This window comes from Truncatella angustata (assembly GCF_020726525.1).
Source record: "Truncatella angustata strain MPI-SDFR-AT-0073 chromosome Unknown BKA67scaffold_3, whole genome shotgun sequence".
Classification (NCBI taxonomy): Eukaryota; Fungi; Ascomycota; class Sordariomycetes; order Amphisphaeriales; family Sporocadaceae; genus Truncatella; species Truncatella angustata.
The window spans coordinates 1952271-1980267 of record NW_025763383.1 but is presented as its reverse complement, the minus strand read 5'-3'; the positions used below and the strand labels follow the sequence as shown (position 1 = coordinate 1980267).

The 27997-nt window shown below is 47.8% G+C and overlaps 9 protein-coding genes across 9 annotated transcripts; 5 read left to right on the top strand and 4 right to left on the bottom strand.

Moving 5' to 3' along the window:
• Positions 1-6: 6 nt before the first annotated feature.
• Positions 7-2639, bottom strand: BKA67DRAFT_560986 (uncharacterized protein). Its single transcript, XM_046102497.1, has 4 exons — positions 1410-2639; positions 923-1349; positions 580-868; positions 7-519 (listed from the first exon to the last, which is right to left on the bottom strand). The coding sequence occupies exons 1-4, from the start codon at positions 2419-2421 to the stop codon at positions 109-111; spliced, it is 2139 nt and encodes a 712-aa protein (XP_045959796.1). The 5' UTR covers positions 2422-2639; the 3' UTR covers positions 7-108.
• Positions 2640-10807: 8168 nt separating this feature from the next.
• BKA67DRAFT_240291 (uncharacterized protein) lies at positions 10808-12379 on the top strand. Its single transcript, XM_046095679.1, has 2 exons — positions 10808-11458; positions 11530-12379. The coding sequence occupies exons 1-2, from the start codon at positions 11156-11158 to the stop codon at positions 12202-12204; spliced, it is 978 nt and encodes a 325-aa protein (XP_045959795.1). The 5' UTR covers positions 10808-11155; the 3' UTR covers positions 12205-12379.
• Positions 12049-13752, bottom strand: BKA67DRAFT_240254 (short chain dehydrogenase/reductase family). Its single transcript, XM_046095677.1, has 5 exons — positions 13699-13752; positions 13394-13651; positions 13307-13331; positions 12558-13248; positions 12049-12504 (listed from the first exon to the last, which is right to left on the bottom strand). The coding sequence occupies exons 2-5, from the start codon at positions 13421-13423 to the stop codon at positions 12441-12443; spliced, it is 810 nt and encodes a 269-aa protein (XP_045959794.1). The 5' UTR covers positions 13424-13651; positions 13699-13752; the 3' UTR covers positions 12049-12440.
• Positions 13753-14235: 483 nt separating this feature from the next.
• On the top strand, positions 14236-15532 carry BKA67DRAFT_240264 (uncharacterized protein). Its single transcript, XM_046095678.1, has 3 exons — positions 14236-14486; positions 14545-15126; positions 15180-15532. The coding sequence occupies exons 1-3, from the start codon at positions 14433-14435 to the stop codon at positions 15267-15269; spliced, it is 726 nt and encodes a 241-aa protein (XP_045959793.1). The 5' UTR covers positions 14236-14432; the 3' UTR covers positions 15270-15532.
• A 1-nt stretch (position 15533) lies between these two features.
• BKA67DRAFT_240295 (S-adenosyl-L-methionine-dependent methyltransferase) lies at positions 15534-16719 on the top strand. Its single transcript, XM_046095680.1, has 2 exons — positions 15534-16252; positions 16314-16719. Exons 1-2 carry the CDS (start codon positions 15803-15805, stop codon positions 16659-16661), a joined length of 798 nt encoding a protein of 265 aa, XP_045959792.1. The 5' UTR covers positions 15534-15802; the 3' UTR covers positions 16662-16719.
• Positions 16720-16809: 90 nt separating this feature from the next.
• Positions 16810-17350, bottom strand: BKA67DRAFT_657457 (uncharacterized protein; the record flags this gene model as incomplete). The annotated part of the gene is made up of 3 exons (XM_046107119.1): positions 16810-16902; positions 16970-17084; positions 17169-17350. The coding sequence occupies 3 exons, from the start codon at positions 17348-17350 to the stop codon at positions 16810-16812; spliced, it is 390 nt and encodes a 129-aa protein (XP_045959791.1).
• Positions 17351-20508: 3158 nt separating this feature from the next.
• Positions 20509-21107, top strand: BKA67DRAFT_240225 (uncharacterized protein). Its single transcript, XM_046095676.1, has one exon. It carries the CDS (start codon positions 20698-20700, stop codon positions 21013-21015), a length of 318 nt encoding a protein of 105 aa, XP_045959790.1. The 5' UTR covers positions 20509-20697; the 3' UTR covers positions 21016-21107.
• Positions 21108-23736: 2629 nt separating this feature from the next.
• On the top strand, positions 23737-24568 carry BKA67DRAFT_534442 (uncharacterized protein; the record flags this gene model as incomplete). The annotated part of the gene is made up of 3 exons (XM_046099862.1): positions 23737-23930; positions 23998-24211; positions 24479-24568. The coding sequence occupies 3 exons, from the start codon at positions 23737-23739 to the stop codon at positions 24566-24568; spliced, it is 498 nt and encodes a 165-aa protein (XP_045959789.1).
• A 2270-nt stretch (positions 24569-26838) lies between these two features.
• BKA67DRAFT_534441 (ras-2 protein) lies at positions 26839-27590 on the bottom strand (the record flags this gene model as incomplete). Its single annotated transcript, XM_046099861.1, has 2 exons — positions 26839-27426; positions 27486-27590. The coding sequence occupies 2 exons, from the start codon at positions 27588-27590 to the stop codon at positions 26839-26841; spliced, it is 693 nt and encodes a 230-aa protein (XP_045959788.1).
• Between the last annotated feature and the right edge of the window lie 407 nt (positions 27591-27997).

The window sequence follows — 27997 nt, the reverse complement described above, 5'->3', positions numbered from 1 at the left end:
CAACGGCTCCATTATCACACATGTGTATTGCTGGGAAAGGCTATCGTCACCGCTTATCCAGTGCCACGACCACCCCATGGCCTGCAAGGTTCAATTCCACCAAAGTAGTCAGATTAGGACGTCCGAAATATCACGCGTCCAATCCGCTCCTTCCATTCGACTGAGGAAGTCGTCGAAATTCAAGGCATCATCATTGAGTCCAAAATTAGGCGACACTGGCAAACTTGTCATGAACTGATTTTGTGCCGTTTCTGTCGCGACTGTTTCACGATGTTTGGGGTCGATAATCACGCTCAGAATCGAGGACAAGATTCTGTGTGCCCATTTGCAAGACTCCTGGTTGACTTCTTGACGATTCGTGCTCCTTCGCAGGTTTGATACAAAGACGGCGAGATTTTGTATGACCTCGGCGCGAGGAATTGCGTTGATTTGCGTGTTCGGGGTGTTGGGTTCACGAATTGAGTCTTTGAGTAACTCAACAGCCAGAATACTAGCAGCTGGTAATCCATAATAGAGAATCTTTGGAGAAACTTAGCTGCAAAATCAACGAATCTGTAAAAGAAAGACTAAAACACTTACGGGCCAGGACATATCTCGCTGCATGGTATAGACCTGGTCAGAGAGCGAGATTGCCTGAAGGATTGTGGCAAGTAGGGACCTTGAGACTTGGTATAGAGGTTCTCGCGTACACTGAGTCTCATTCGCAAGCTTTCGGTACAATAAGAAGCGATTGTAGTTTTGGTCCATGTAGGTTGTCATCATGACATATCGTTGCGGAGGGGTTATGTGTTGAGATCCTGTGAGTTCGTCATACTTCAGCTCTTGTGGAACCGTGTCCCACACAAACTCATGTCTCGTCAATATATCGCTGCGTCCTAGAGATCAGCAGAGTTATGCACAATAGTATCGACGAATCACTCACTGTACTAGTCCCTCGTTCTCGCTAGTAAGTTGTGTTCCAAGGTATATCCCGAGTACCTCTTCTCGAAATTGACTGAGTATCAGCTTAATGCGTCTCCACGTGGCGCCTCGGAATTGTCGATCCAAGTTCCAACCGTTCGCATCGACATTGCGCAAAGAGTCATCCAGTTCGTCGTTTTCTAGCAGGAAAACCGCGTCGTCAATGTCAGCGGGCATGGGGATAGCACAATGTGAGCCCAAGATTCTTGGCGGTCGGCCGAGAATAGTACTAATAGTTTTGTCCATTGAGTATAGTTGGGCGGCATACCTCCTCCTCAGCTCGATTTGGTAATATGGATATATTTCCTCGCATTTAGTTTTCTCCTGGTGAAGCCCAAGGGCGGAGAACATACTCGAGAGGTCGCCTACACAGCGCCAGAATTGGAAATCTACAGATTCCAGTCTGTCAGTACAAATTGAAGTTGATTTTGATGCTGTCTAACACTTACTCATGTCACCGTAAACCACGTTCTTTAGACAGGCGCCTCCATAAAGCAACCATAAAGCCTGGTGGCTAACAGAATTATAGCTATAACAGACCGAGGTACAATAGTCAACTGCTTCGGCAATACGATGGATAAATGTAGGCTCCTCGGTAGGTGAAGTGTCTGATAACGGCTCGTTCCGTTTGTTGACATCGTATTTAAGGGATATACCTAGAGTAGCAAGAACAAATCCAATTATCTCCCACCTGATGTTAGGTCCGGTGAACAAGGTATGATAGACCTTGGCTGAAACATGCGTGAAAAGGTCTAAAGGCGTGGAAGTGTTTGCAAAAAGAAGCATGACAAGTTGTCTCAGTTGGCTGCCCCTTGACCGAGTAGAGGATGGGAAAGGGCCGAAAAGGGTTTCTTCTACCGACGCAACGCAAGCTTTGACGAATGGATCCGGGACCATACATGTATAAGAGAGCTTAAGATATCTATGAATACAGTCTGGGAAGGATGGAAAGTCGACCAGTAAGTTCAACACGGCCATGCCTGCACGGATTCGTTCTTCCGAAGTGTGCTCTTTTCTTTGGTGTACATTAGACAGTATCTGCTGATCGGCAAGCTGTTCCACATATCGATTGATGATATCCCGGTCGTCGTCAATAATTGCTGAAAAAGCCGTCGAGCCAAAGAATTCGGCGTCAGCGGAAGGAGCAGCTTTTGTTCTCGATGGCGAGTATGTGCTGGTTCTCTGCGGAAGTTGTTCATCATTCGGCGTGGGCGCCAATTGCAAACTTGGAGAACTACGGGCTCGCCTCATGGAACGTCGTGAATGAGACACAGATATCTGGCTGTTACGCGGTTTTGTCATTGGAGCAGGATGGTAAATGCAACTCCTCTCCTTATTACGAGCAACACATCTGTCGCAGACAGGAATCTTGTGGTCACAGCGGACCTTCGATATACGACATGGTTCGCAGGAATGAGGCTTTCCATTACGTCTGGTTGGAACCGAACCTGAGGGAGTCATTGGGATACCGAGTCGTATGGCTACAGACCCTGGATATGGTCGCGAGAGCTTTGTTCGGGCAGTGCTATAAGGCAGGTAGAATCATGCGTAAGGAGAAAGCTTGACTCCGTGTGGCGCGGCTTGGCCAAACGTAAGCGCTTAGCCCAAAGCGAGTTCTTATTAAGTGGGGCGTAGCTCGGCGTCCAATGTTGGTCAATAGTGCCCGTGTATTTAATAACAATCAAGATTTGTGTTCATAAGGCCCGTGGTGAAGTGATGCTTCTAGTATATCGGAGATTTGATTAGTAATCAGTCTACAAGACCAGTTATATACAGCATAAACCGAGTTCTAACGCCCTTCAAGGCGAAGATACGCAGATAACTAGCACGCGAACTCTTCCATTGAGGAGGGAGTCCCCCAACTACAGCGGGTTTTGGCAGCAAATTGTTTGTCCCAGTATCAACTGAAAGTTCTGTTTATCAGGCCGAGCATTTTGGGGGAGATGCTGACGACAGTGGAGGTGTTTGTCAACACCTTCGTGGTGATTAACGTCTTGAGTATAGCGCTTGGAATTGCGTAGTGTTAAGCAGGTCGTCATTGACGTGGTGACAGTCACACAGTATGACTTGCTAGTATCAATTTAAGGCATATGATACTAGGGCTCAACTGTTTTAGATCGTCGATAGACAGTCATTTGCTGCCCGCGAAGCTCTCGCACGTAGCGCCGCTGTCGGCAGACATGGAAAGGCTGCAGTCAACAGCACGGTGTAAAAGGGCTGGCTTGGGGAAACCCATTCCTTGTGATGATTCCGGCTACAAGGTGTGCCAACTGTATCCTTTTAGACTTCGTTTTGGAGTTGGATGAGGAATTAGGTTATCAGAGAAAGTTAAGGGAGCCCGGCATTCCGAAAACAAACTAAATACTCATCGAGGCAGAACTCAAATCCCAGATCTTGTACTCGCCTTTAAATTCACCCTGTTGTCTGTGATAGATCTAGCTTTACACCAAGCAGTGGAGAAGAACCAAGGGCCACACCACTTTTGTCTACCGTCTTTGCTTTCCAACATTCCGAGCTTGCGCCATTTCTGAACACTCTATTTTCATTCTGAATATGGTATTGTAATAACATAAGCAAGACCGTCGTAACCACTAGCTATGATTTTAGATGGGTAGACTTCTTCAGCAACGACCCCTACTTTGAATACCGCGGCTTCACTATATTTAAAACTGAGGGTATTTGGATGCTAACCTGGAGGGTAGACCGGGATAGTTACACCAAGGACTACCATTCCAAATGAAATAGTAACGCTATCGTCAACAACTACACAGGTAGTTCGATCCTTTTCACCACCAAGAATTCCTCGCAGGAGTTGCTATCAACGTAACAAATACTCTGGACATTCCCTCCAGAGTAAACTGACATGGTAGCGAGACATGTACAGTGGTGGCAACCTCCACTCCCACCCCAGGTCCTTGTCGGGTCATGATTGATCCCGCTACTACGTCACACATGTCTTCCTCCATGGCCGCCCGGGTGTACAAGGGCACAAACCCACCTGTAAGCTGCCCATCGGAAGAAGACGGCAGTGAAACTGCTGCTCAGTAAGTGGCCGTTGGAGTCGTGGCGTGTTTAGCAGCCGCATTCGGAGCATTATGTCATATTCTGGTGTAAACAGCATATACAAGTGCAAAAGTAATTAGCCCTCGGTCTCCACATACAGAATACAACACCATCTCCGCATAGATATTTTCGTAATAATTCGATCAATAAGACGGCTGACTATCAGTTATACTAGCAGCATTGATAGTTGCTTTTAGGGGTCCTATATTAAGCTAATCGCAAATACATAACTATAACTATAAGCTTATTCTTTTAGCCTGCATACATCAAAATTACTACCCACCTTATACCCCTGCAAAATGTAAGCCAACGGCCAGGAAACCTTCCTATCATAGGTTTAGTGTAAGAACCGGGCGCCACGGGAAGTATAGAGGACGGTTATGACGACTTATAGAGAGAAGCTATACAATATCTTAGTGTGCGGGACAGACAGCCTTACAACGATTCACCAAGTCCCCGCCAATACATCCTCCGAAATTCTTACTATACAAGTGAAGGATAATTGTAAGTTTTCTTGCCTAAAATAATGCATCTGCGGTCTTCGCTAAAAAAAAAATAAAAAAAAAGTATACCTGATCGAGGCCTCTTAATTAAGCACGACCAAGGTGAATATCTCAAACCGACAGGCTGGATCATTTATAGATTTTCGTTTTAAAAATAATTTATAGAGTAATATCCACCGGTATATCTATAATACGTAGAAGTTCCCATGTAGTATACATTTCCGAAATGTGGCCACCGAAAGTCTGCTATTACTGGCCGTATTGGTGGCTTAGAGCCTGACGGTGTTATTGCTAGACGCCTACGCCATAAGCTGGCCGTTGGGTGAGAATAGAATCGAAAGAACTAGAGGGTTGATCACCACTTTTACTCCGTTCAATAGTGGACAGCTCTTATGACTACAACAGACTCCTTTCAGGTCTGCCCTACGAGGCATCCAGTCGGCTACAGTTCGCAGGAGTATGAATTGTCAGCGTCGTACTGATGTTTTACGCCAGTATAGTACAGAAGAGGCTTGTATATATTATCCCAATGAATTTTATCTACGTCAAAGAGGTAAGGACATATGAGCTCATAACCGAAAATTTTGTAATATTCGGCAACGAATATAATGAGTAAATATTAGAATTCTTTACTTCTTTTGACTTCTTATTACTTGTAATTTGCGAGGAAATTGGGTTATTAATGAGTTTCCAAGTGATTACTTTGCTCTAAGACACCGACGAGAAATTTTGCCAAAGTAGCTGGTTCAGACCTACGAATGGCTAGAGTCAGGTTATGACTACATAGAATTATCACACTAACAATTCCCACCCCTACAGACTGTATTCACTTTAAATGAGGGATACTTTTTGTCTGTTAATCAATCCAGCACATGAAAGTCAGGTCGCTGTGCTTATTAAACTTATGATTGATTCCAAGGAATCAAGGAACTGTGAAATCTCCTCCCATTGCCCTTTACCTACGGGAATTTAGCTTATACAGACTATTACTAGTCCGTATATCGAGGTCTATTCGTGGTGTAAATATCACTAGTGTTTGTTCTCAATAATGTAGGATGTTCAGGTGATTGGTGTTGCTAATAACAGTCAGCTGTCTGAGTATGGATCAGGTGGCTGCTACTGAGGGTGTTTTGGCTAACAATCGCCTGCGTCGGATTTGCCTCATGATAATATGGAAAATTCAGTGACTCGATGCAGGGACTTGAGAAAGGAGAAAGATCGCAAAACAGGATAAAAGGCCACTCCTCCGTTTCCATCGTGTGTAGAAATCTCGATGATCAATTTTTGCTGTCTTCTCGTCATTTCTCAAAATTCGTATTCTTACAATTGAGGCCTCTGTGGGAACTCTTGTGCAAGCATGGTGACTACATCACGGTTTACGGCGGCGCATCTCCCCAAGGTCAAGGGATGCTGCATCGTCCTCCAAAACATCGAAGGCGACGGCAGCGCCGAGTAAACCATGCAGGTCGACAGTAAGAATCAGTGCGAGATCTGCCTCATCCAGGTCTTGCGCGTTTGGCGCTGAGGTTACTGAGGTCAGTAACAACGTCAATGTCAAGGTCGGCGGGCAACATGTCCTTGATATCATTCATGATGCTATTGACAAGTTTGGTGGGAGCGGCAAGGTTGGACCTAACGGAAACATGAAGTCTAACGGCAACGTTGAGTTCCCTTTATAATGTACTCTCACGTTCACGCCGAACATCTGGTCCAAATGCGACAAAGGTCCAGCAAGGGTTGGCAGTGCATCACCTCTGGACGCTAGGCGCTTCTCATCACGCACCTGCAGCTCAATTGAGACCGGTGTTGACACAACGGTGGCTGGAAATAATAAATGGTTGAATACCTAGAAGAAAAAAAGCTCCACCCAAAAGGCCAATACATGAGACCTTATAAAGTAGCGATGTGCCACTTACTGCCAACCGATGTCACACAGCTGTAGCAGTCGCCGGCTCTGATCATGAGTTATACTCATTGCTTCGGTGCAAGCAGAAGCTTCAAGAAAGTGATAAACAAACCAAAGAATTCGTCGGGGGGGGGGGGAGAAAAAGGATTATTAAATCGGTTAAAACTCGTTTGGTTTTACTGTCAGAGCGATCCTTTGAATCAGGACTGAAACATGTTGCAGGGTCTCCATTTTTAGAGCCTTGTTCAACTTCGGCATCCACTAACTTTATAAAAATAAGTCCTTAGAGCGCCGGATTGGTAAATGGGTGACCACCAGCGAGTTTCTTGGTGCTTATTATTTTGTATCCTTTTTGCTCCCGATCTTCTGCAGGTCGCGGTCACGCATAGTTTTCATGTCAGCACGTGACTTTGGCCATTGGTAATGTTTGTTCTGGTTGCAGGACTTGGGGACGTTATGAGCACTACCGTGATGACGGCGATGTATCTATGTGCTTGGACTTCGATCCAATAAAAGTAATGGTTTGAAGAAATACCATGGCTGTGCGTTGTGTAGGGCTGTGGGGGTTTTAATAGATGTCATCACGAAATTTGACCATATTGATATTAGCTTGAAATCAGTCAAATATTTTGAAGAATAAGAACTACTATGTGACTCCAATTACGTTGTTGATTGTTTGCTACATACGCCGCAATTTGGTGCGGTTCAATCGGCGCTTTCATATGCCTTATAATGGCCAAAGTCAAGGTCCATTTGCTCCTAGATTTAGCTGCGTGTGAATGTTCTCACACCACAAAGATAAGAACGCCCTAGGTATCAAAATCACTGGAACCACCAACGCCGTTACGCTCGAGTAAAAAGCAGGAAAGGGCTAGAGCGAATCCCCAACTTCGCCTGAGATGTCTATATCCGCCCCAACAGACTGAAACAGAAATCCATCTATGTCGTAGGAAAATGAGGAGAGAAAGGCTCGTCGGAAGATCAAAGCGGACTGCAAGACAAGCCGGGTGAACATTACGTCCATGACCGTGGTTCTATCTCGCAGCAGCAGCCGCCGCCGCCGGCGGAAGGAAGACGATCAAGCGGAAAAGCCGGTCGTTATCAAACCATCCTTACGTGCGAACGATTCCTTATCGCAAGCGTAACGATGGAGAAAGTCGTACGCCTGCAACACAATATCCCGAATACCGAGCCGAGGCTATGTGGGTCTGCCATGGAAAGTGGGCTCTATCGTAGCTTCAGTGCAGGGCCCACGTCATAAGCGAGCACGTTTTCGTTTCCATCTTTTCATCATGCTTCTCGAAAATAGCCGGACGATAATGCAGCTGCAGTAGTAAATATGCGAACGATAAAGCTAGTGGTAGACGACCACTCCGCTGAGGTCGGCTGATAGACTCGCAAAAGAGGGCAAACGGAATGGGAATTGTGCTAGACTAGACGAAACAAAGCAGTTCTAACCGTCCCCGCAGGGACAGATAGAAAAGGCTTGGCTATCATAGTCCGCAACTCTCCATATCTCGCATCAAACAGGCCATTTGTGCTCGCTTTGCGGCCTCAGCAACGAGGTTGAAGTTGTTCAGGAACGTCTCGGTGCCGGCCTGTCTTGTTGGCGGTGGTCTTGGCGGCATAAATTGTTGCGACGGGAACGATTGTGAAGGAATCGACGATGCGGTCGAGCTGCCGTGGTGAGCCGCAAGAGGGGATGTCATAGGTGCGTCCATTGTGGCTTCCTGGTAATCGTAGCGACTTTCTAGGAAGGAAGTGATGGGTATTGTTACAAGCTCTCGTGATGATCTCAAGGAGCTCAGAGATTTCGAATGCGCAAATTGAGAAAGATAAAACCTCAGCCTGGATTCGTATCACTTTCCAAACGGTGTGCTGCAGGAAGAATGCGGGATGGTAGTTGTGCACAACAAGGTTGTAATGCCTCTTGTGCTTGTTTGATATCGAATGATTCGGCCTTTTCGCTGACGGGCCAAAAGTCTGGTGTCGTACGACAGGTAATGCAGCAGGTGCAGGTCGTTGTTCTAGGAACTCGAAGTATGCTGAAAATGCAAGCCTCGGTGGAAGTCTAAAGAGTAAATGCAACGCCGGCAAGTCTCTATATGCGCGTGATGCAGGACGAAAGAAAAGACAAAGATGTAGATCTCCGTATGCGATCTTTACAGCACGTGAATCTCTTCTTCCTATTATTGTTGTTGATGTTGTTGTGTAAAATCTGGGATAGGAAGAAAGAGAAGATTTGGGGAATGACTTAAGCAGCAGGCTAAAAGTCCGGGAGGGCTGTATCGATATTATCAAGAAATGAAGCCGGTTGTTGCTTTTGCGCGAATCACAAGAAACAGAAGTTGGGGGTATGCTTCCTTCTCGAATCGAGATGGTGTGTAAGATGAAAATGGGAGACGGGATGGCTTTATGACAGAATGATAGGCTGTCCCCAAATTGTTCGATCGATAGATTCAAGACAAGGCACCCAAAGTCTTGGTCTTGGGGGTTGCTCGATCCTGAGTGGTGACGATCCGCTGTCTCGTGTGTGTGGTGTTACTGTATTTGTCCTGGAAGCCTGGTTTTGTTACCGAAACTGTTACCGAGCCGAAAACTAAGGTGCAGAGAGGAGCCTTTTCAAGGGACAGCTTGATGTGTCGTGCCAGGCGAATCAATGAAGTTACATGTGTTTATGCAAAGGTAGTTACGGATCAGCGTGGCTCAACCTTGGGGAGAGGCGGGGGATTATGTAAATGGTCAGAATTAAAGCGAAGCCCGCGAGGCGAGCACCTCGATTCAGGGTGCCGATAGTTTAACTTGAGACAATAACGACGGTGGATCACGATAATCTTTCGATTCAACCGGGACGGACCCACGAGCAAAGGGTCCTAAAGTGTCCTGCGTCAAAGAAGAGTTCGTGGAACAATTCCGTAGGCGGATTACACTACGGCCAAGATCTCGGGGACAAAGTGGATTGATCTCGAGAATACTGCAAATTACGCAGACTAGGTAGGCGATAAGGACGAATTGCAGCATACCCATGCGCAACAACAGCAACAAGAGCAATAACTACTTGCAGCAGTTGTCTGTCTCCTCTGCTTGCAGGAGTTCACATGCACGAAGAGATTGACTCTTGTTGGTTCAGTTCATATGTCTCGGAGTATGGTTGCATGTGCTTGCTCAACCTAACAGCCGAACCTACACAGTAGAGTGCTATTTGCACCGTGGATTGGATTGCCGAGTTTAGCGTTCCACGCAAGACCTGTTGATGATGATATTCCAATGTCGCAATGTCAAGATCGAATGACAGTCGTCTTGGTTTTAGTTGCAACACCATCATCATACATGTGAGCCACTGCACAAGTATTGGCACCAGGTACGCATTGGGCGTTAGGTTGTGAAGGCAATTCAAGAAATCGCGAAGGTTTGATGGAGCTGTGTTTCAAGGCTAGTGACACTATAGGTGCGGTAATGCGGCTCGTATGACCGGTAACAAAGAGGCTGCAACCGAACTATTTGCTCTTTCAAGTTTGGGCCAATGCAGAAATGCATCGAGAACCATGACAAATGTATCAGTTATGGGTTTGCCTATAACCAGGGTTGGAGTATAGACGAGTCTGGCTGCTACCGATCGCCAATGGCCACTGCAGAAGAAATAATGTCGGGGCTTGGTATTAGATTATGTTGAAACCTGGTTTTGTGAACAGGAAGGGAACGATTCTATCCGTCGTAATCTCTCGGATTTCCCATGTGTTACAACAGGTGAAAGTGCTCCCTAGCACTTGGGCTCCAATCTTTCTTTGGAGAACCCCCCCACGCAAGTGGACATCCCCGCAATGTGCCCCGGACTCTGTCTTGCTTGTGATCATCACTGTTGATTCCCCAAGTGGGCGAACAGAGGAAGAAAAACATGACTCTCCGGCCAACCCTACCGAGCCTTCTTTACCGTGTCATCTCGATTGAACTCAGTCTCAAATTGAACCATGATGGGCAATGGTCCATGATCATCCTGTTTGTTTATTTTATAGACAAGGAACAATATGCAACATGTGCACCATGCATGAGTAAGGTGCTCCGTACTACGGCAATCTAAGCAAATGCAACGCGCGACTGCAGGCCGATTGCGTGGTTTTCATGGCCTGGATTGGGGCTGGGCAATCTTGATAATTCCCCGTTTCCCCTGATCGTTTCGTTGCGTTACGTTACGTTACGTTACCAGGCAATAAATTCCTGCTCGCGTGGGATGAAGTGTGAAAAGCGACAAGTAGTGGCATGACTCGGTATGTGCGAAAAGAACCCTTTGCTCCCCACATGCAGCGATAGTGGAGCTGAGCAACGCGAATTTATCGGGTGGACAGATAGACGTGGCATGCGAAGAAAAATGAGAAAAGAGTCCGCTATGAACTCATCATCGTTCGAGCTTACAAATTTCTCCACCGAGTTACCATTTTGATTTCTGCCAGGCGGTGGCACTTCCTCGGGTCTATTTGAACTGAGGCTGACCTGGGGTCATCGGCCCGTTGAAGAAGCGTCTTGTGGGGTTTTCGGATTTCACCGGTGAGCGCGCCTCGCGAACAATTTTTGCGACGGGGCCGTTGACCGGGTGTGATTCTGAGCTCGGTCGGTCTGGGTCCAGGTCTGTAGAGCTCAAGCTTTGGCGGTCCAGTCAGAAGAAGAGAAGAGAAGAGAAAGACCAACTAAACTTACGACACTTGGAGGAGAGCCAAACCTCTGCAGCATGTCACAGCAGGAGCCGCCGCAATCAATTTCGGAGTCGAAAGATCCATCGACTGCCGCGCAACCCGTGTCAGATGCTACTGCGGCGACACCACCGAAGACGTCTTCAAAGTCAACTTGGTTCGATGTACCAGCTCCGTTGGCCCGACTATTCAGGCAATTCCCACTTGTAACATATCCCCCAAACGAGCTACCATTTCGATCGCCGAGCAATAAACACACTCCTGCACTCTATGTATTCGTGTCAGACCGTGACGCTCTACGGGCATGGCCAAGCTTCAATCCCTCGTGTTTGAAATGGCAGGTAAGCTTTATTCCACCTATACCAGTCCACTGTCTCCGCCGCATAGACTTGTCCTGACAATGCTGGTATAGACCTTCCTTAGACTAGCCGGGGTCGAGTTCCGTATAGTGCCTTCTACCAACCACGCATCGCCCACTGGTGCATTGCCATTCCTAATTCCCCAGTCAACCCCGAGCGACCTTGCGTCCCAGATTCCCATACCGTCCAACAAGCTGGAACGGTACGCGCTAGACCATGGCTCTCATAAGGTGTCGGAAACCGATAGCCCACGAGTTGACGCATATCAGTCCCTGCTAGATAACCCGATACGTAATGCTTGGCTATACGCGTTGTATCTATCTTCGACAAACTCGCGACTCCTGTCCCAGCTCTACGTTGAACCTATATCCTCGTCGATACTCGTCCAGACAACAGTTCGATATCAGCTTCGAAACGCTGCCGAGGCTGAGATATTGCAGTCGGTAGGCACGACGAGAGTAGATCCAACAACCATTTTTAGAGACGCGGAGCAGGCCTTCGATGCCCTTGCAGCAGCGTTGGGATCCGGTGACTGGTTCTTTGGGAACCCAGGACCAGGTCTATTTGACGCAGCATTGTTTGCCTATACGCATCTCCTGCTGGATGAATCTCTACCCTGGGCAGATACCCGCTTAACAGACTCGCTCAAGAGATACCAACCTCTGGTTGATCATAGAAACCGGATTCTAAATATATGCTGGCCTGACTTCATCGGACGCCAGACGTAATTGCTGCTGTATGAACACTGTATCAGTTGGAATGCAATTCGCATTCTGCATAAACCATGGCGTTAAAGAGTGCAACATGACTGCTGGTCGAGCAAGTCTCGGGAAACTGAATTATACCCTTTGTACATAGGTAGTTCAAAACATCTAGTTTTGACCAGGCTACGCGCTCGTCGCTATGCGACATGAATGTATCATAATGGCTGGATCCCGTTGAACATCATCAAATGGAATCAGCTTTACATCTTCGACAAATTCGAGACTCCACCATCCACATTGATTGTAGCACCATTGACATACGAACTATGCACATTAGTAACGGTCACGTCTGCTTTGGAACATGCAAGAAAACTCACCCCGCACGACTCGCTAGGAAAATGCAAGCTCCAGCCACATCTCCCGGTCTTCCGATCCTGCCCATTGGGTTGCCCTCCTCAATCTCTGCCTTCGCCGTCTTCATCGCGAACCTCGTCATTTTTGTTTCAAACGGCCCACACGCAAGCGTGTTGACCGTGATGCCCCTGGGGCCCAACTTGGCGCTTAGCACCCGCGACAGATGGTGCAGACCTGCCTTTGCCGCACTGTAGGAATAGTTCTCCATGATCGGGACCCTCAGAGCATCGATAGACCCGATGTTAATCACAGCCGCGGGCATATCCTTGGCTGCCGACTCCACGGATGGCGATCCCGCGGCATCGAGAAGTGGTAGTAAGAGCTGGGTCAGAGTAAAGACGCGCTGCAAGTTTAGATTCAGCACACGCGACCACTGTTCGTCCGGGAAGGAGTCCAGTGGTGCACCCCAGGCGATACCACTGTTGTTCACGAGGACGTGTAATTTGGACTCCCGCTTTGAAAGCTCCGAGACTAGACGCTCGCACTCGGAGAGCTGCAGTAGGTCTGCGGGTAATGCGACTGCTTTGCCTGGACCTGCTGAATTCAGCTCCTCTGCTGCTGCTTCGCAGGCTTTGGCATCACGGGAGGAGATATAGACTTTGGCTCCATTGGCGACAAAACCTTGTGAGATCATGAGTCCTATGCCTTTGGCACCTAAATGACATGTTAGTGATTCAATAGAATCTTGTTGGTGTATAGAAGCGATTGCTACCTCCAGTGACCAATACCACCTTGTCCTATACACAGAGAGCTGTGAGCGATATACTCGTTGGGTAGTCTTGTTGATTCAACCGCTTACCTTGACATCGAACAGCTGATTCAACTCCATTTCTGCCAATCAAAAGCGATATAGTTATATATGTTTGGCCGTTAATTCAATCCACGTTGGTATTAATATGACTTCTTCGTTTGCACAGTAAGATGAAAGCCTTGTATTTGTTTTCGACACAAAAGCGTGTCCTGCTTCGAAGTCATCTTGAGCTCGTGTGGGGCCGAGGTTCAGAAATGCCCCCAGCTCAGGGATCTGATAGAAAGTACTTCCGGAGCACTCGACCACCTGCTCCAATTAGCGGCCGACTATGATTACCGCAAGTATCCACTAACTTTTTCCGGCTCGTTAAACCCTTGGCTTGATCCTCGAATGTTGTCCCAGATACAATACCAAGATCTATTATTCGACGGTTCGTTCAAACAAAGCTCATCGCTTTGTTGGAGCATGCCGGAGATCAACACTACCGGATTACACGTCAATGAGCGCATCGTTGATATGTTCTTCCACTTGTGCGTCGTAGATTAGAAGCACTGGAAGACGTCGACTCCTGTCCGACAAAAAAGTATGGACATTTATACCTGCAGTTCTGAGAGACTGCTTATAATCCCATTTGTGTACTTTTGCGGGTAGCGAAGGGAGTTTCCCTAGAGTGCACCATGCCATAACAGATGATCACAGTGGTCAATACAGTTACTGCTGCTCAAATATCAGAACAAAAACACGATATCTCGACATAACTGGCTGCTTAACTCATTCATACCCGGAAATCAACTATAATTAAGAGTTGCTCCATAGTAGGGCGAACATCATGTCAATCAGTGGAACAAAGGTGTCGGACTACCGACAAGCCGCGGGGAATTAAGCGTAGCGTGTCATCTAAGCAGCACTCACCTTCTATATGCCACCTATACTCATTCCATCACCGAGTGCTCCGAGCCAACCGAGTCTCCGAACCCACCGAGTCTCCGAATTCTCATAGTAGTATAAGGACATGTCTAACCTAGTATCCTTGAGGCCTACTTGTAACAGTTTCTAAGCAACTTTACCTTTTCTAAACACTTTGAAGATGTTCTACAAACCAGGCGAGACACCCCACGGTCTTCCCCACGACCCTTTCAAGGTAACCGTTTCGCCTCATATACTACGTAGGGCCAGAGGGAAACTGACTGTGTGCGCAGGCGTGCGTGGTCCCTCGACCAATAGGATGGATCTCAACCGTCTCTGTCGATGGCGAACACAACCTGGCACCTTATAGCCAGTTCAACAATCTAACTTTTGATCCACCGCTGGTCATGTTCAGCTCGAACCAGACCTTGCAGAACAATAGGAAGGACACTGTCAACAATGCCGAGAGCACGGGCGTTTTTTGCTGGCAGCTCGCAACCTACGATCTGCGGGATGCCGTAAACATCACCTCGGAGGCGGTGCCGGCTTCGGTAGACGAGTTTGAGAAGGCCGGCCTCAAAAAGACGTGGTCGCAGACGCTGAAGACGCCGGTGCCTATGGTTGAAGCGAGCCCTGTCAGGTTCGAGTGCGAGTATGTGCAAACCATCCGGCTACCAGGAAACCCACCAATGGGAACGGTTGACATTGTGATTGGTAAGGTCGTGGGCGTGCATATTGATGAGAGCATACTCACGGATGGCAAAATCGACATTCGCAAGTCAAAGCCAATTGCGAGGTTGGGTTATTTTGAGTATGGCGTTATTGACAAGTCTTTCGAAATGATTATTCCTGGAGATAGGGCTGGGCTCTATGGAGTAGGTAATATAGAGAATCATTTTCTGATTATGTTTAGCTAATGCTGGTACAGCTCGAAGGAAATGCAGCATCAAACCGAAACGAAGACAACAAGCAGAAGCAAACTAGCCAGTCAAATGGTACAACAGGTGACGACAAATAAGCACAACTTCGAAGAAATCAAGTCACCCAAGCCTGTGACGAATACCGGCTCCAGTCATCTGCAGCTCATTGATAGAAAATTTGAGAAATGAATGCAAATTCCTGCTTCATTATCTTGTTGTAGAATAAAGGCAGGCTGCGCATACAAAAGCTTACGCAAGAGTCACACGAATATCCATACCTACGAACAGGTATCTACATTTAAATGTTTAACGGACATAAGTGACCTCGAAACTCTTTATGGAACAATTTGTGGCAAATCTCGGACCCAAAAGTCCTCGTGACACGTCTTAAACCATATGAACGCATATGCCATAATGCATGCGCCGTATATTGCTGGCGCTTTTTCCAGAAAGCGAAGTCGCTAACGTTAGCTAGACGCCCCCACTTACAAAATAGTGACGACGTATATAAAGACTAAACTCCGCTGGCGCATTTGGTTATTCTGCAAAATCACACGTATCAAAATCCTTCTCCGCAACAAAAGCATTGGTCGCCGTGGTCAAAATATATAAGCCAAGGGCTGTGTGCATCATGGCCGAACAAGGACCATCGATAACACTAGAAGCCCATTTCAGGGATCACGCAGTTGATGCTCACGCAGAGAGATGGAACTCGCTGTGGAAGGATCACAAGTTCACGCCATGGGATCGTGGTGGTCCCAGTATGGCCCTTTCTGACCTTCTGGAGCATCGACCAGACCTGTTCGGTCAGCCAGCGTCCGCCGCGCTTGTTCCCGGCTGTGGCAGGGGTCATGATGTTCTCCTGTTGGAGTCCTTTGGGTACGATGTTGTCGGCTTGGAGGTTTCGCCCACAGCTTTAGAGGAAGCACAAAAGAATGCGGGGTCAATGACAAGAGATGGTGTTTACAGACGGCGTGGACAACATCAAGGCAGTCATCGTTTTGCCTCTGGCGATTTCTTCAAGAACACGTGGACACAGGAAGTAGGTGTCGAGAAGTTTGATCTTATCTTTGACTACACGGCAAGTTGACTCTGTTCGATCCACCGCGGACAGCATATAGTCGCAATGCTAACAAACCTAGTTCTTTTGTGCCCTACCGCCGGCAGCTAGACCGAAGTGGGCTCAACGAATGGCTGAGTTACTCGCGCCAGGCGGTCGGCTAGTTTGTCTGGAATTTCCCTCGGCCAAATCGTCTTCCGAAGCCGGTCCTCCGTGGGCAGCACCACCACATTCATACGTGGCTTATCTGGGCAGACCTGGCCAGGAGCCTGCAACTGACACGCATGGTGGTGTGCTTGAAGACAAGGTAGAAGAACCACAGAAAGGTGGACTAAGACGGATATTACACACCAAACCCCAGAGATCTCACTTGTCTGGGGTCAAGGATGGGAAGATGATTGACAACATTTCCGTTTGGGAGCACTATTGATTGCGAGACTCTGAAGGGCTTCAAACCGACTCAAAAGCCATGCTAAAAGCTGTATTCACCAGAGTTTATAGTACCTATCAATTTCTATCCTGTCTGCATTTCCTAGCTATTCTAGTTCTACGTGGTTGAGCAGTCGCCAACAATTAACTCAGCAGGACTCAACACGAATTTCGCATCCATTACCAAAGGAGTCTACACCACAACCATTGCAGCCGAAGGCACGGATTGCATTGTAAGAACTCTAGCGGGTTGTAAATCAGACCGGGCTCTACATGCATTACCAGTCGGAGGTTTAGGGGGGTTCTTACAGTCAATACCGAGCCTTGAGCCTTACAGCCCTCTCCACGCACGTGTATCGCACAGCCGAGCGCGCACACGCCTGAGAAGCTTCCGGCACCCTCTGTGCCGCTTACGAGATATGTGCTACACTGTGTTAGCGACCCATATGAAATCCAGCTTAAACAGTGGTTGGTGGGTGGGTGGTTGAAAGAACCAGATGCTACATACCGCGACGGGATAATCAGCGTGGCGGCAGCATCACAATTTGCTCTAATAGGAGGCACTGGTGTGTCCGCGGCGCAGTTACAGTTCGCCTCGCCTCGGACACTTAGGGCAGATCTGGGAGCCGGAGATGCGGCGGTCAAAGCCACGAAAAGGATGAGACTCGCTGTGAAGTTGGTGAAGAGCATTTTAATGTCTGGTTTTTAACTACGATGCGGATATAGGATAACACTAGTTAAGGGAAGTTTGTTTCGTGCCAAGAAAAGACTTAATATAGGGCTTCGGTGGTCAGATAGTGGTAGTGAGCGAGACTGAATGTTTCGAAACATTTTGCGGATTGTATATATATTCATAAGAATTTATTATTTTCAAAGAGGGCTGTTTGCTTTTAGAAGACTTGCAGAACCTGCAAGGATATATCCGGCTATGGTATTTCGGGTACAGGGAGTCCGGCTGGAACAAATGGGAAAAATCCTCCTGCCTCGCCTTGTTCGCAGTGTGATTGTTGCACAGCAGAATGCGACAGCAAACTAAGCGCGTTGCCGCGCAGGGATTAGCCGCGACCAAACCGTTGATGGGTAGATATACTTAGATTTTAAATGCCAGCAAGGCGTAGCCAATCGTGGTCAACTCGGATGTATCAACTTCCGGTTCGGCAGCTGGCACAACTTGGAGGCTGTGCTGGAATCACTGCGGCGCGGTGGTATTTCGGTCAACAAAGACCTACATCGCCAAATAAGATCCTAAGGCAGGGCTCAATCTGTAGTTAATGGATTCTACATCTAAGAAACTGTACTTGGTATTACCAAATCAAAAACTTTCGTCATTAATTTAGCGTACCGATCAATTCCGTCGCTCGGTATCGACAGGTCTCTTCCACCCTTGCATTGTCGAACCGGACTGTCAGCATCAATAGTCTGCTACCGATTTTATGGCAGCCACAAACACATCAACGTTGGTTTTAATGGCCCTAGTTTGGTCAAGACACTGGAATATGTCGTGATAATACGTAGTGGTTCTTTCGCAACACCCGTACCGCGATGCTCTTGCTTGACGCCTGGCCAATGGGCCACTTCTTGAATTCTTCTTGCAAAGTTAAATTTTCACATATTGCGAGTAAGTACTAAGCTCATGCCAGTACATGCCAAATAGAATTTGGATCAAGGGATATGTGTAAAAGTTATGAGAACAGCCCTATGAACTACCGAAAGCGTAACTGCCTATAATCTTGAAAGATTACCAACTTATACCGCCGACTTAGGGGATGTGCCTCTGTGTCCTTTTCACTATGCCCACGCAACCTGTATATAATCGAACCGACAAATTTGTGATTGAACAGCTAATACGCGCCGTATCGATCCACAATTGTCACACTACCTGCAACTGGGGATCTTTCCAATATTTTCTTTCGCATGTGTTGGTTCTTTCCACTATCTGACCCGGCACGGTTCAGACGTTACCTCTTCTTCCCTGTTGCCGTATGTGCGGGAGTCAATTCGTCAGAATTGACACCAACAAACTCGCCATATCCCTTGTGTAGGCCTAACATCTCCTTGTATGGTCTTTTCAAGACGGTTTCCAAGCCACGGACAAGGAGCCGAGTGGCATGATCTTGAGCCTGGGAATCGGCAAACAGGGCTAAATAACTCATTATGGACGACTATAGCCAACAGATGAGCAAAAACGTATGAATCTATTGGCCAGAACTTACCAGTAAAGTGTCATGCCTCGAGCTCGATATGCATCGGTGTGCTCAATATTGCTATGGAGTGGTCAAGCTTAACATTTGGATTGCTTCGACAGGTTTCTATAGGTTAAGCAGGATGATCAATGTGCAACATATGCGTCTTTAGACTTGAGTGTACGTATCAGCCATTTGGGGCTCAAAAATATTTGTCAGCGCAAGATGATATCGCGTATGTTTGCTCGTAACCAGTGTGGGCGGGCAAGCTGTACCGGTTTAAGGAAGCCGTGGTAGTTCTGCAAATTCTGCTATGCAGAATTTTGAAATATAGGGGGACAATTGTAGCAAGGAATCTTGAACAGTAATCGGAAACAAAAGCAGCGGATTGACAGGCATATTATAGATGGAACATAACCTGGATGCAACTTCTACTACCACTAGTAAGGCTAGGCCTTGCTACTAGTCTTGTCGAGGTAGTAACATAAGAACGCCTTATGTCTATCTAGTGCGAGTGTATATAATGGTTAGACGAACGCTAACATGGACGTTAATGCCTTTACATTCAGCCCAATCGCGCGATTTGGATATGAATGAGTCACAAAGTGATCACCTTGAGTATGGTATATACACAATGATTTATTGTGTTTATTCAAAAATGCCCTGTACGTAAGCCCTCGTATCATGGATGTATGGTTGGAGTGCACAAGACCGGTTCCAAACGCGTATAGCACAAGAGCTAATGATCACGTACTCTCGCCTTCGATATGTAGAGACCGTTTATCGGTGCCGAGAGGCCTTGAGCCGGGACCGGTACAACATCCCATGCTTCTATTTCTTAGATTATCCAGACCGAGAACTTGTGCTCGCCTGTCCCGCTTGGCGACAATTATCTCAAATGACTTCCACGAATGAAAGCACATTGCTAGAAATGGCCCTAATAATAACATGCTCTCAGGCAAACACATGTCCGATCTCGATTTATGAAATCTTAAGCATAGTGTAAGAATTCATATTTAAGTGTTAATTTGTTTGATGTTACGCGACATCATATGAAACCATTGGATTCTCATCGTACTTAGTAAGACTTGAGACCTCGAACTCACATCTGATATTGAAAGGACATATTATTTTCTCCAGCGCATTGTTCTTGGTCAGAATTACCGTAGCGACTGCAAAGTTGATTACATGCTCTAAGCGTACCATTGCTAACTATGGCAACGATTCTGTGCTGCAGAAGAGGGATAGCGTCCAATAAACGAGACGGCTTTTGTCGAATGGCAGCGATCCATATCTGGGGCTACTATGTAGACTATTACTTAACCATGTCGACCTTAAGTCTTGCCAAGGGCGATTGCTCAACACGGTCTCTCATGATCGAGGGGGCCCTAGGACTTCACTGGTGTCATCGACAAACTGGGGGGTTGTACTCGTCGAGATTCGCCGCCCGCGACAGCAACCTGGAGACGCGATGATGATGATGACGACGACGACGACGACGACGACTACGACAGAGCGCCAGCTCCAGGCATCTGTAACAAAAGACATGTTCGTGAACCAGGAACACCACCGGAGTACCCAAGACGAATGGATACACCCCTTCAGCCAATATTTGCGCAAGATTGATCTTCGGCATCCGCGGCCAAGAGGGGCGTGCTCTCACTCTCGGGCATAGCCAATCGCAACTACTGGCGCGGCAAGGTGCTACAGCCGGCCCGACCGGTTCGCTGACCTCACAGCCGAGGTCGCCGAGGAAACAGCCATGAGTATATCCTCCAATAGACGTACAATATTGCTAACTCGGGCAAAGTCTCGGGATATCGGCCGTACGAACGCGTAGATGTATCTCCCCCAATGTCAACACGTATATTCTGGGTAGGGGCTGGTACCAGTGCGCAAGGTTGTGTCCAGGCTGTCAATTGCGCCCATTCAACGATTGTATCAAAGAAGCAGTATCTGAAAAGCAAACAATTGCCATCATTGATCTACCATGTTTGGGCTAGGGGTTGCAGGGTTCTTATCTGTATTTTGGGGGGATGCGACATGGTCTATGAGGGTGTTAGCTCCGCGGAGAAGATACTGCTCCGTTGTGTGAAGAAGAAGACAGGAGAATACCTTGTTAGAGGTATTTATCCTATTCCTATCTCATTTCGATGCGATCAGCATTCTTAGGTTAAGTACCAATGCCGCGCAGTGATAAGTGCATAGATAAATCCATTACATTATCCGATGCGTACAGTAGAATGCAAGATAGCTTACACATCATGACACATGGGAACAACAACTGAGCTCAATGGATGTACCTTTATAATCATTATCCACCAGCGAAAGGGCACTTCAAACACCGGAGCGTAATCCGGGCTGCCGGCCGTGGAGCCAAGAAGTTTCTCCACTACATGGGTTACAAGTATTCATGCAATATTTACTTCTTGCTTTGTCTCAACCATGGGCAGTAAAAACCCAACCTCGCCTTCGTTATGTTCTTCATAACACATCATAGACTGGGATAGAAAACAGTGATGCTATGGATGGGCCCTTCTCGATGATGGATTGTCAATACTTCGGCTCTCGGCGACGTGGTCGGTTTTTGCATGCTATTAGATATGACGAGCGATTTTAGTCTCGTCGATCTGCCGACTTCCTTCCATCCCTTACATACAGCCCACATACATGATTGATCACGGGAGATGCCTTGGCCAACTTTAAGGACGTCCTCGAGCCGCGCACTGCACGTGTGGTCGATCAACGTTAACAGACGTAGCACTTGGAGGTGCGGTCGACACCGAGGCGGCCCGAGTATCTATGTATGCCTATGGGTGGTAAGCAAGTCGTACGATCTTTGAACTGCCGATGCAATGAACTGACTCATGCGTCGTTGACATGGGTTCAGCCCATTGCAATTGCGCATTAATGCTTTCATCTGGTATAATATTGTAGCGTTGTGCCACACGTGTGGCCCCTATTGAGGTCTAGGATGGTTTAAGCCATCCATTTCCCGAGGTGAAAACGTGGGACTCGTGGGGGCTTGGTCATGCTATCCCACGTCTGGGTACTATTAAATCAATCGTCGAGTAACAGAAAGCCATGTTGCCCAGGTGATAGCGGGTGAACCGCAGTATCACAAAGGCATGCGATGTTTGATAGTTCGGGGGGCTACGGGCTGAATGGCCAGAAAAAGTAAGAGTTGCCGGGATCGAGTAGATCCATTGGTATTCTAGAAGCTGGGCAGATTATTGTTCAAACAGCAGTACATTTGAGGTTGTCATTTGAGGGACTTGACTACAAAGTTAACCACATTTGGCAACAGTTCGGACAGGGGTCTCATGCAAAATGCAAATGCAGTGGCACAAACGATCAGCCATCTCACCTGCGTGTATGTATGCGACCTTTCACAAGTCCACCAGTAACGAAGATCCCGTCGGACCGCCCATTTGTAAGCGCCTTCCACAAATCGAGTACTATTATAACGAACGGGCTCCGCAAATAGAAAGTGACAGAGGTGCATTGATATGCAAGGAAGATCCTATCGTCTGCGTACTGCTGTCATCCAAGAATGTGATTCTACACCGGTCGACAGAAAACGGATAATGCGAGACCCTGACATGCCCGTTTAGCCGGAGGGTCAGAAGGTTCGACAGGATGCTCTTGGGAAGAGGGACAATACGTAACATGTCAGGGTTGTTTTCATTCCGCCGCATGTTGACCGTGACATGCCGGCTTAGAGTCGGAGTTTGGTACGTCCGCCAGTACCAAATGCTTGTTTGCTAACGAAGTTGAGTGCCATTTTGGAAATGACAGTGAAATAGGCGAGATGAAATTCCCAGAAGATGCGCTTGTAAACTGCCGTACTGGGACAGCTTTGGAATTGCTAGGGATGAAACGAGAAAGCACAAGGGCACTTGTTTGATCGTTTAGATAAGATTGACGTCCAGGTACAAGAAACTAGCAAGGAAGCTTGAGGGCTTCTAGAAACGTATAATTCCTTGACCACGGCCGTGGCCTTGGGAGCTGCTAAACATAACCTTTGGGTCTATTTCGACAGGTTGGCCGCGGGGCGTCTGCTATACTGGACCCACATTTCGTGGGGGTTACTTAGGACATCGTGAAGTGGCCGAACGAGAGAAGAACATTCTCGATCTCTTCTAGAAAGACTTCACTGATTCAGAAAAGACCCTGGTGGTGTATAGCTGGACTTCAATTGCATATGTCGAGTCAAGTGAAAGGAACTATCTCCTGCGGCTAAGCAGGTTAGGAACGGGACGAGAAACTTAACGATGCGGATCAGAGTCATGAATAAGAGCTTGTGTGATGGTTGGTTAGTTGTTACATCTACGCTTGATTGACCTCAGGATGCTTGTTATCCAAGCCCATGTATAGAGAGCTAATGATGTTTGGTACCTTTCGAGGATACCTCCGCATTCCCAGTCAGTCTTTGTAAGTCTACCTTTGGGGCTGAAGACTAGGTACCAAACTATTGCGAGAAAGATATGTATACTGCTCTCGCCTGAAACCAGAAAGAAAAAAGAAGAAGAAGAAAGGTCCTCAGATACTGGCTGAGATTCCATGGAATGGCAATGCTCTGATTAGGTCGCCCAAGAAGTTTCGCTACGAGATCAGTCGTGATCGCGATGACATTAGATAGCATGAGAGAACTACGTGCTCAACACTGGCAGGCAAAGTCATTGGATCCTCCTTATTTTCGAGCTAGCTCGTGTAGCTAGGGGATCCGCGGACGTTATCCTAGTCTTAACTAAAGCCTGGAATCAGAACAAATCAAGTTTGTAGTTTCAAGATGTGAATTATGCCCCAAACAAGTCAACACAAGCGCCGGAGGGAATTGTCCATGTCCCGTTGCATGGAACTGGTCGCTGATTGAGGGGTCAAAGTTTGTAGATGTTCGAGACTTATCGACCTCAACTTGATAAGTGGAAGCGGCTTCGGCCAATGTCGCTCAGCACAGACATCAAGACCGACGCCAAGACAGGATTCAAGGGCGCACAGACAAGTAGCAGGCTCCAGATCCCGAGTCCCGTGGACGAGCGAGCCCTGCCATTGGACCCGAGTAATGAAACCTACGACGCCCCAGGGTATCATCAATCAAATTTACCCTGTAGATCTCCAATAACTTCGCACAAAATGGCTTGCCCTTGGCAGAACGGCTAAGCGCGAGACAGCGTTGTTTTCGTGGTTGTTGCTAGGGTGCTATGGTGAACCAAACCGACTTGTTGCAAATTGCATCAGGGACATTCGACGATCATTGGACCCAATAAGGAGTCTGGAAGTCGATGATCACTGCCCGAAACCCACGGCATGTGACCGGTCCTCGCCGACTCTTCGGGGGTTTCCCTGTACCGACATCAAAATACACGTGAGTGGGCGCAGCGGCAGATAGAGAACAACATAAGACTGCATTACTCCAAGGATGTGTCGTCGTCGTCGTCGTCGTCGTTCGCTGGATAGCGTCTACAGCTGCTGGGAGTAGAACGTTACTTCGTACATATGTCTGATATGCGAATCCTGCCCGCTTGTTCAAGGGTCCTTGGATTGGCCTGGGGCACATCACAGTAACGACAGTCTTCTGCCATACATTCCATGTCGATGGTTTTAATAGTGGGTAATGATAACCCACGCGTAGCATACGGCGCAGCATTTCTTCTTTGACCAGCAGTTCGTCGATAGTTTTGACCCTAGACTATTCGCCAATGGCCGAAAACGCGACCGGTAGGTAGATCGAGCAGGACCCTGGAATTAAAGCATGACATAAGCCGCCAACAGCACGGCGCCGCCGATGATCACAGCGGTCTGCAACCTGCATATGACGGAATTGGGCAAAGCAGTTTTGCCTTGCCTTTATTCAGACGACCTGGAGAGCACAGCAGCAGATGGCGTGAACATGTCAGCGTCGTATTGCGGACCGTCTGACAGGTGGGTAGCACTTCGTGTTGTGGCTATCCGGGGGTGACATGTGCGATTGTGAATACCCTCCGTTAGCTAGCTTCGACGGGATAGAGACCAATCCTTGAAGCGGTGACCGTAGGAGTCGAGAAGGCGTCGGCCATCTTCCGACAATTCAGTATACGGCCTTGAAAGCGGGAAGCGATCAACTTGGACAAATGCTCAGACAGTTTGATAATTTACGGGCTAAGGATGGAAGGAGAAACCTTGTAAACTCTAAGTTATTATGCAAATTCGAGCCTTTGCCTTATTGACCGCATCGAGAAACCGCATCGGCATCTCAATGCACGATCAACAAGGATGAGACTGACACAGCCTGCGCTTTCGCACATTTCAGTCCAGCATGTTCGAAATTATGCGTAGTAAGCATGAACTGTGTAATTGAAAGAGAGAGAGAGAAAATGATGCAACGTAGTCATATCATGTCGCTAGTTGATGCCCAACGAATGTAGCTCCACTGGCCGTGCAACGGCTTCAAGAAGGCCAGCTTATTTTGTCATTATCGCTCGAGTCAAACAAGGCATTGACACTGATGAGAATGCCGATGAGTCGATGGTATATTCCAGGTGGGTTATTCTACTCCCTGGCGCAACGGTTCGCAGTAGTTTTGCTGGAGGTGGATCAGAACAACTCATCCAACGGGGTCAACAATTAGACATCAGATATACAACAGGGATTTGGATGGCAGAGTAGAGGTTGGGGACGTTTGAGTAACCAATACGATCTACTGCATAGGACAAGACTCCATTCACCTACATAGACCCAGCGACGAGCTACAGTGCTCATGCAGATATCGACCCTTGGCTTGACTAGTACAAGCCGTCTTGCTGTGAAAGGTCTAGTAGCAACCCAGAGAGCAGAAAAGTCCCCATCTTCCGTTATCCGGGTCCCATCCCTCGCGCACGCTACACAAAAAGATGACAGAACAAAAAAATTATTGATATTTTCCATCTTGGATTTCGACGAGATCAATTCACAGGCCACGAGCGGGCGCGGCGGCATTTGTGCGATACTCGTCATCAGTTGATGCTAGCAACAAGCGTTGTCGAACATGCGACCAAGACGACCAGGATGCCATGCTGAGATGAGGCTTCTGAGACAAGCAGCCTTGATGGCGCTTCGAGATTGAGGCGGCAATCTCCAGGAAACCCCAGTTAACATAACAAATGGTCAGGAGCCAGGAGCTTGTGGCGGCCTACCATTTGTGGGGTTATTCTTAGGACAGGGCTTTTTAAGTGAACCTGCGACTAGACATAGCAGTTTGACTAGACACAACAGATAAGACTAAGCACTCGACTCAGAATGCTGATCATTTCATAGTATATGTTCATCAGGCAACGTGACGAGAGATAGAGAGCTTTGCATTCACAACAAAGCTATGCACACGTTGAGCTGGAACCGATACGAAGTGCGCAATGCAAAGTCTGAGGCCATCTTCTACCGGAGCAAAAGCTCACCAGCCTGATCCATTTATTCGTAGGGAAGGGGGGAAACGTAAATATGTGCCAGCCGATATGCCGTTATGCAACGAACTCGCTGAATGCTCTGCTAGATGTCCAAATATGACAGGTACTGTAGTCGGGATCCAATAACTGAGGACCAAAGGTATGGACATGATGAAGCAACCACAAATGAAGTGGATAAGTATTTTAAAGGGATAAGATGAAATCCCCCTGTCAACTCCAGAACACCATGATTCTTCAAAACTTCCCACCTCTCTTCTTCCGCGCATAGAAAACAAGGCTCCCTGCTCATGATAAAAACCAGAACCCATGCCCAGTGATGCCTTTTTGTTTTTTTTTATTCTTGCGCCATTCGCCATCCAGAAATTGCGTCGGGGTTGTGTATCAAGAGTAGAGTAAATAATAATCGTGAAGATCGTTTTGCGTAAGCACAGTATCGCTCAGAGCCGGGCATGAGATGATCCGGCGCGCGGCATCAGGGGCCTGGCCGATGAAGCAGGCCTTGTTTGTGGTAAATATGGACACTGCCCGTGACCACCTTTTCCAAGTAAAGAAGCAAGAGGTTGATAGCCGCCGCTTATAAAATGACGCAACGACCGCCGCGGTCTTTCTTCCCCCCTCTGCCTGTCTTACCCCCGCCAGAATGGCCTCCATTCTCTTTCTGTGGTCGCGACCCTGCCATTGGCCTCGAGGCGGCTTGACGTTGCCTGCGCAGTATTCGGACTACGTCGTAGAAAGCCTTCTCGACGTTTATGCAGTTCTTAGCCGAAGCCTCAACGAATTCGCAGCCTAATTCACGTGCCAGGGCATGGCCCTCTTGTGTCGAAACTTCCCGCTCTGTTACGCGATCGCTCTTGTTGCCCACGAGCATAATGGGCACATTTGCTGACGGACTGACTGCCGATATGGGCGAGCCAGGATATGAGGGCGACGAGTTGACGGATTCCTTGACCCTTTGGATTTGGTGGTGAAATCTCTTGATGCGGGAAAAGGACGACCGCGATGAGATGCTATACACGAGTACAAAACCTTCACCATCCCTGATCCATTGATCACGCAGAGCTGTGTATTCTTCTTGGCCGGCAGTATCTAGTACCTCGAGCATGCACGCCTGGCCATCAATGACAACCTGCTTTCGATACGAGTCTTCGATCGTGGGGTCGTACTGCAAGAAAGGTTAGCCGACGGAGACGCCTTCTTCCCCTTGTATGGGAGAGTGCTTACAGTCTCAACAAAGTGCTGCAAGCAGAGTTGAATTGTTAATGCCGTCTTCCCGACACCACCATCTCCCAGCACCACCAGCTTGTACAATACCATCTTTCCCGCCATGATGGACTAGTGTTTATGCCGAGCTCGTCGAGACCAGTTGTTGGAGGGCGGGGAAATGCAAGGGCCAAGACAGGCAATGCAGTATTTATTAGGTTTTGGTATAGTTGAATGATGAGGAGTAGCTGGGTTAGGGGTATCAGGCAGTGAAAGTGAAAGAGATGGCAGATTTTCTCCGGGAGGAGGACGCAGGTAGACTCTTGCCGGGAGAGGTCAAATCCAGGGATGTTTGTTGGCAAACGATGTTGGACTCGTTGGAGTCTCCTGCGACAAGAGTTGACGCTCGGATAGTAGGTGTCCGTCCGTGTACTGGGTGAGTTGGGTGACGGGCGGACAGGCGGTTGGCGAGTGAGTGTAGGGTGGCCAAGTAGGCAGGTCGGCAAGCTGGCAGTGAGTGAGTGAATGATTTG

What these genes read in the sequence shown, in the direction of transcription:
- BKA67DRAFT_560986 (XM_046102497.1), bottom strand. Translation starts at nt 2,421, where the DNA reads ATGACTCCCTCAGGTTCGGTTCCAACCAGACGTAATGGAAAGCCTCAT. An exon ending in GAGAACGAGGGACTAGTACA is followed by an intron (nt 869 to 922) that starts GTGAGTGATTCG and finishes TCTAGGACGCAG; the next exon opens with CGATATATTGACGAGACATG. An exon ending in AGCGAGATATGTCCTGGCCC is followed by an intron (nt 520 to 579) that starts GTAAGTGTTTTA and finishes GTTTCTCCAAAG; the next exon opens with ATTCTCTATTATGGATTACC.
- BKA67DRAFT_240291 (XM_046095679.1), top strand. Translation starts at nt 11,156, where the DNA reads ATGTCACAGCAGGAGCCGCCGCAATCAATTTCGGAGTCGAAAGATCCA. An exon ending in CCTCGTGTTTGAAATGGCAG is followed by an intron (nt 11,459 to 11,529) that starts GTAAGCTTTATT and finishes ATGCTGGTATAG; the next exon opens with ACCTTCCTTAGACTAGCCGG.
- BKA67DRAFT_240254 (XM_046095677.1), bottom strand. Translation starts at nt 13,423, where the DNA reads ATGGAGTTGAATCAGCTGTTCGATGTCAAG. An exon ending in ATCAGCTGTTCGATGTCAAG is followed by an intron (nt 13,332 to 13,393) that starts GTAAGCGGTTGA and finishes CTCTGTGTATAG; the next exon opens with GACAAGGTGGTATTGGTCAC. An exon ending in TTCCTAGCGAGTCGTGCGGG is followed by an intron (nt 12,505 to 12,557) that starts GTGAGTTTTCTT and finishes TAATGTGCATAG; the next exon opens with TTCGTATGTCAATGGTGCTA.
- BKA67DRAFT_240264 (XM_046095678.1), top strand. Translation starts at nt 14,433, where the DNA reads ATGTTCTACAAACCAGGCGAGACACCCCACGGTCTTCCCCACGACCCT. An exon ending in TTCCCCACGACCCTTTCAAG is followed by an intron (nt 14,487 to 14,544) that starts GTAACCGTTTCG and finishes CTGTGTGCGCAG; the next exon opens with GCGTGCGTGGTCCCTCGACC. An exon ending in ATAGGGCTGGGCTCTATGGA is followed by an intron (nt 15,127 to 15,179) that starts GTAGGTAATATA and finishes ATGCTGGTACAG; the next exon opens with CTCGAAGGAAATGCAGCATC.
- BKA67DRAFT_240295 (XM_046095680.1), top strand. Translation starts at nt 15,803, where the DNA reads ATGGCCGAACAAGGACCATCGATAACACTAGAAGCCCATTTCAGGGAT. An exon ending in ATCTTATCTTTGACTACACG is followed by an intron (nt 16,253 to 16,313) that starts GCAAGTTGACTC and finishes TAACAAACCTAG; the next exon opens with TTCTTTTGTGCCCTACCGCC.
- BKA67DRAFT_240225 (XM_046095676.1), top strand. Translation starts at nt 20,698, where the DNA reads ATGTCAACACGTATATTCTGGGTAGGGGCTGGTACCAGTGCGCAAGGT.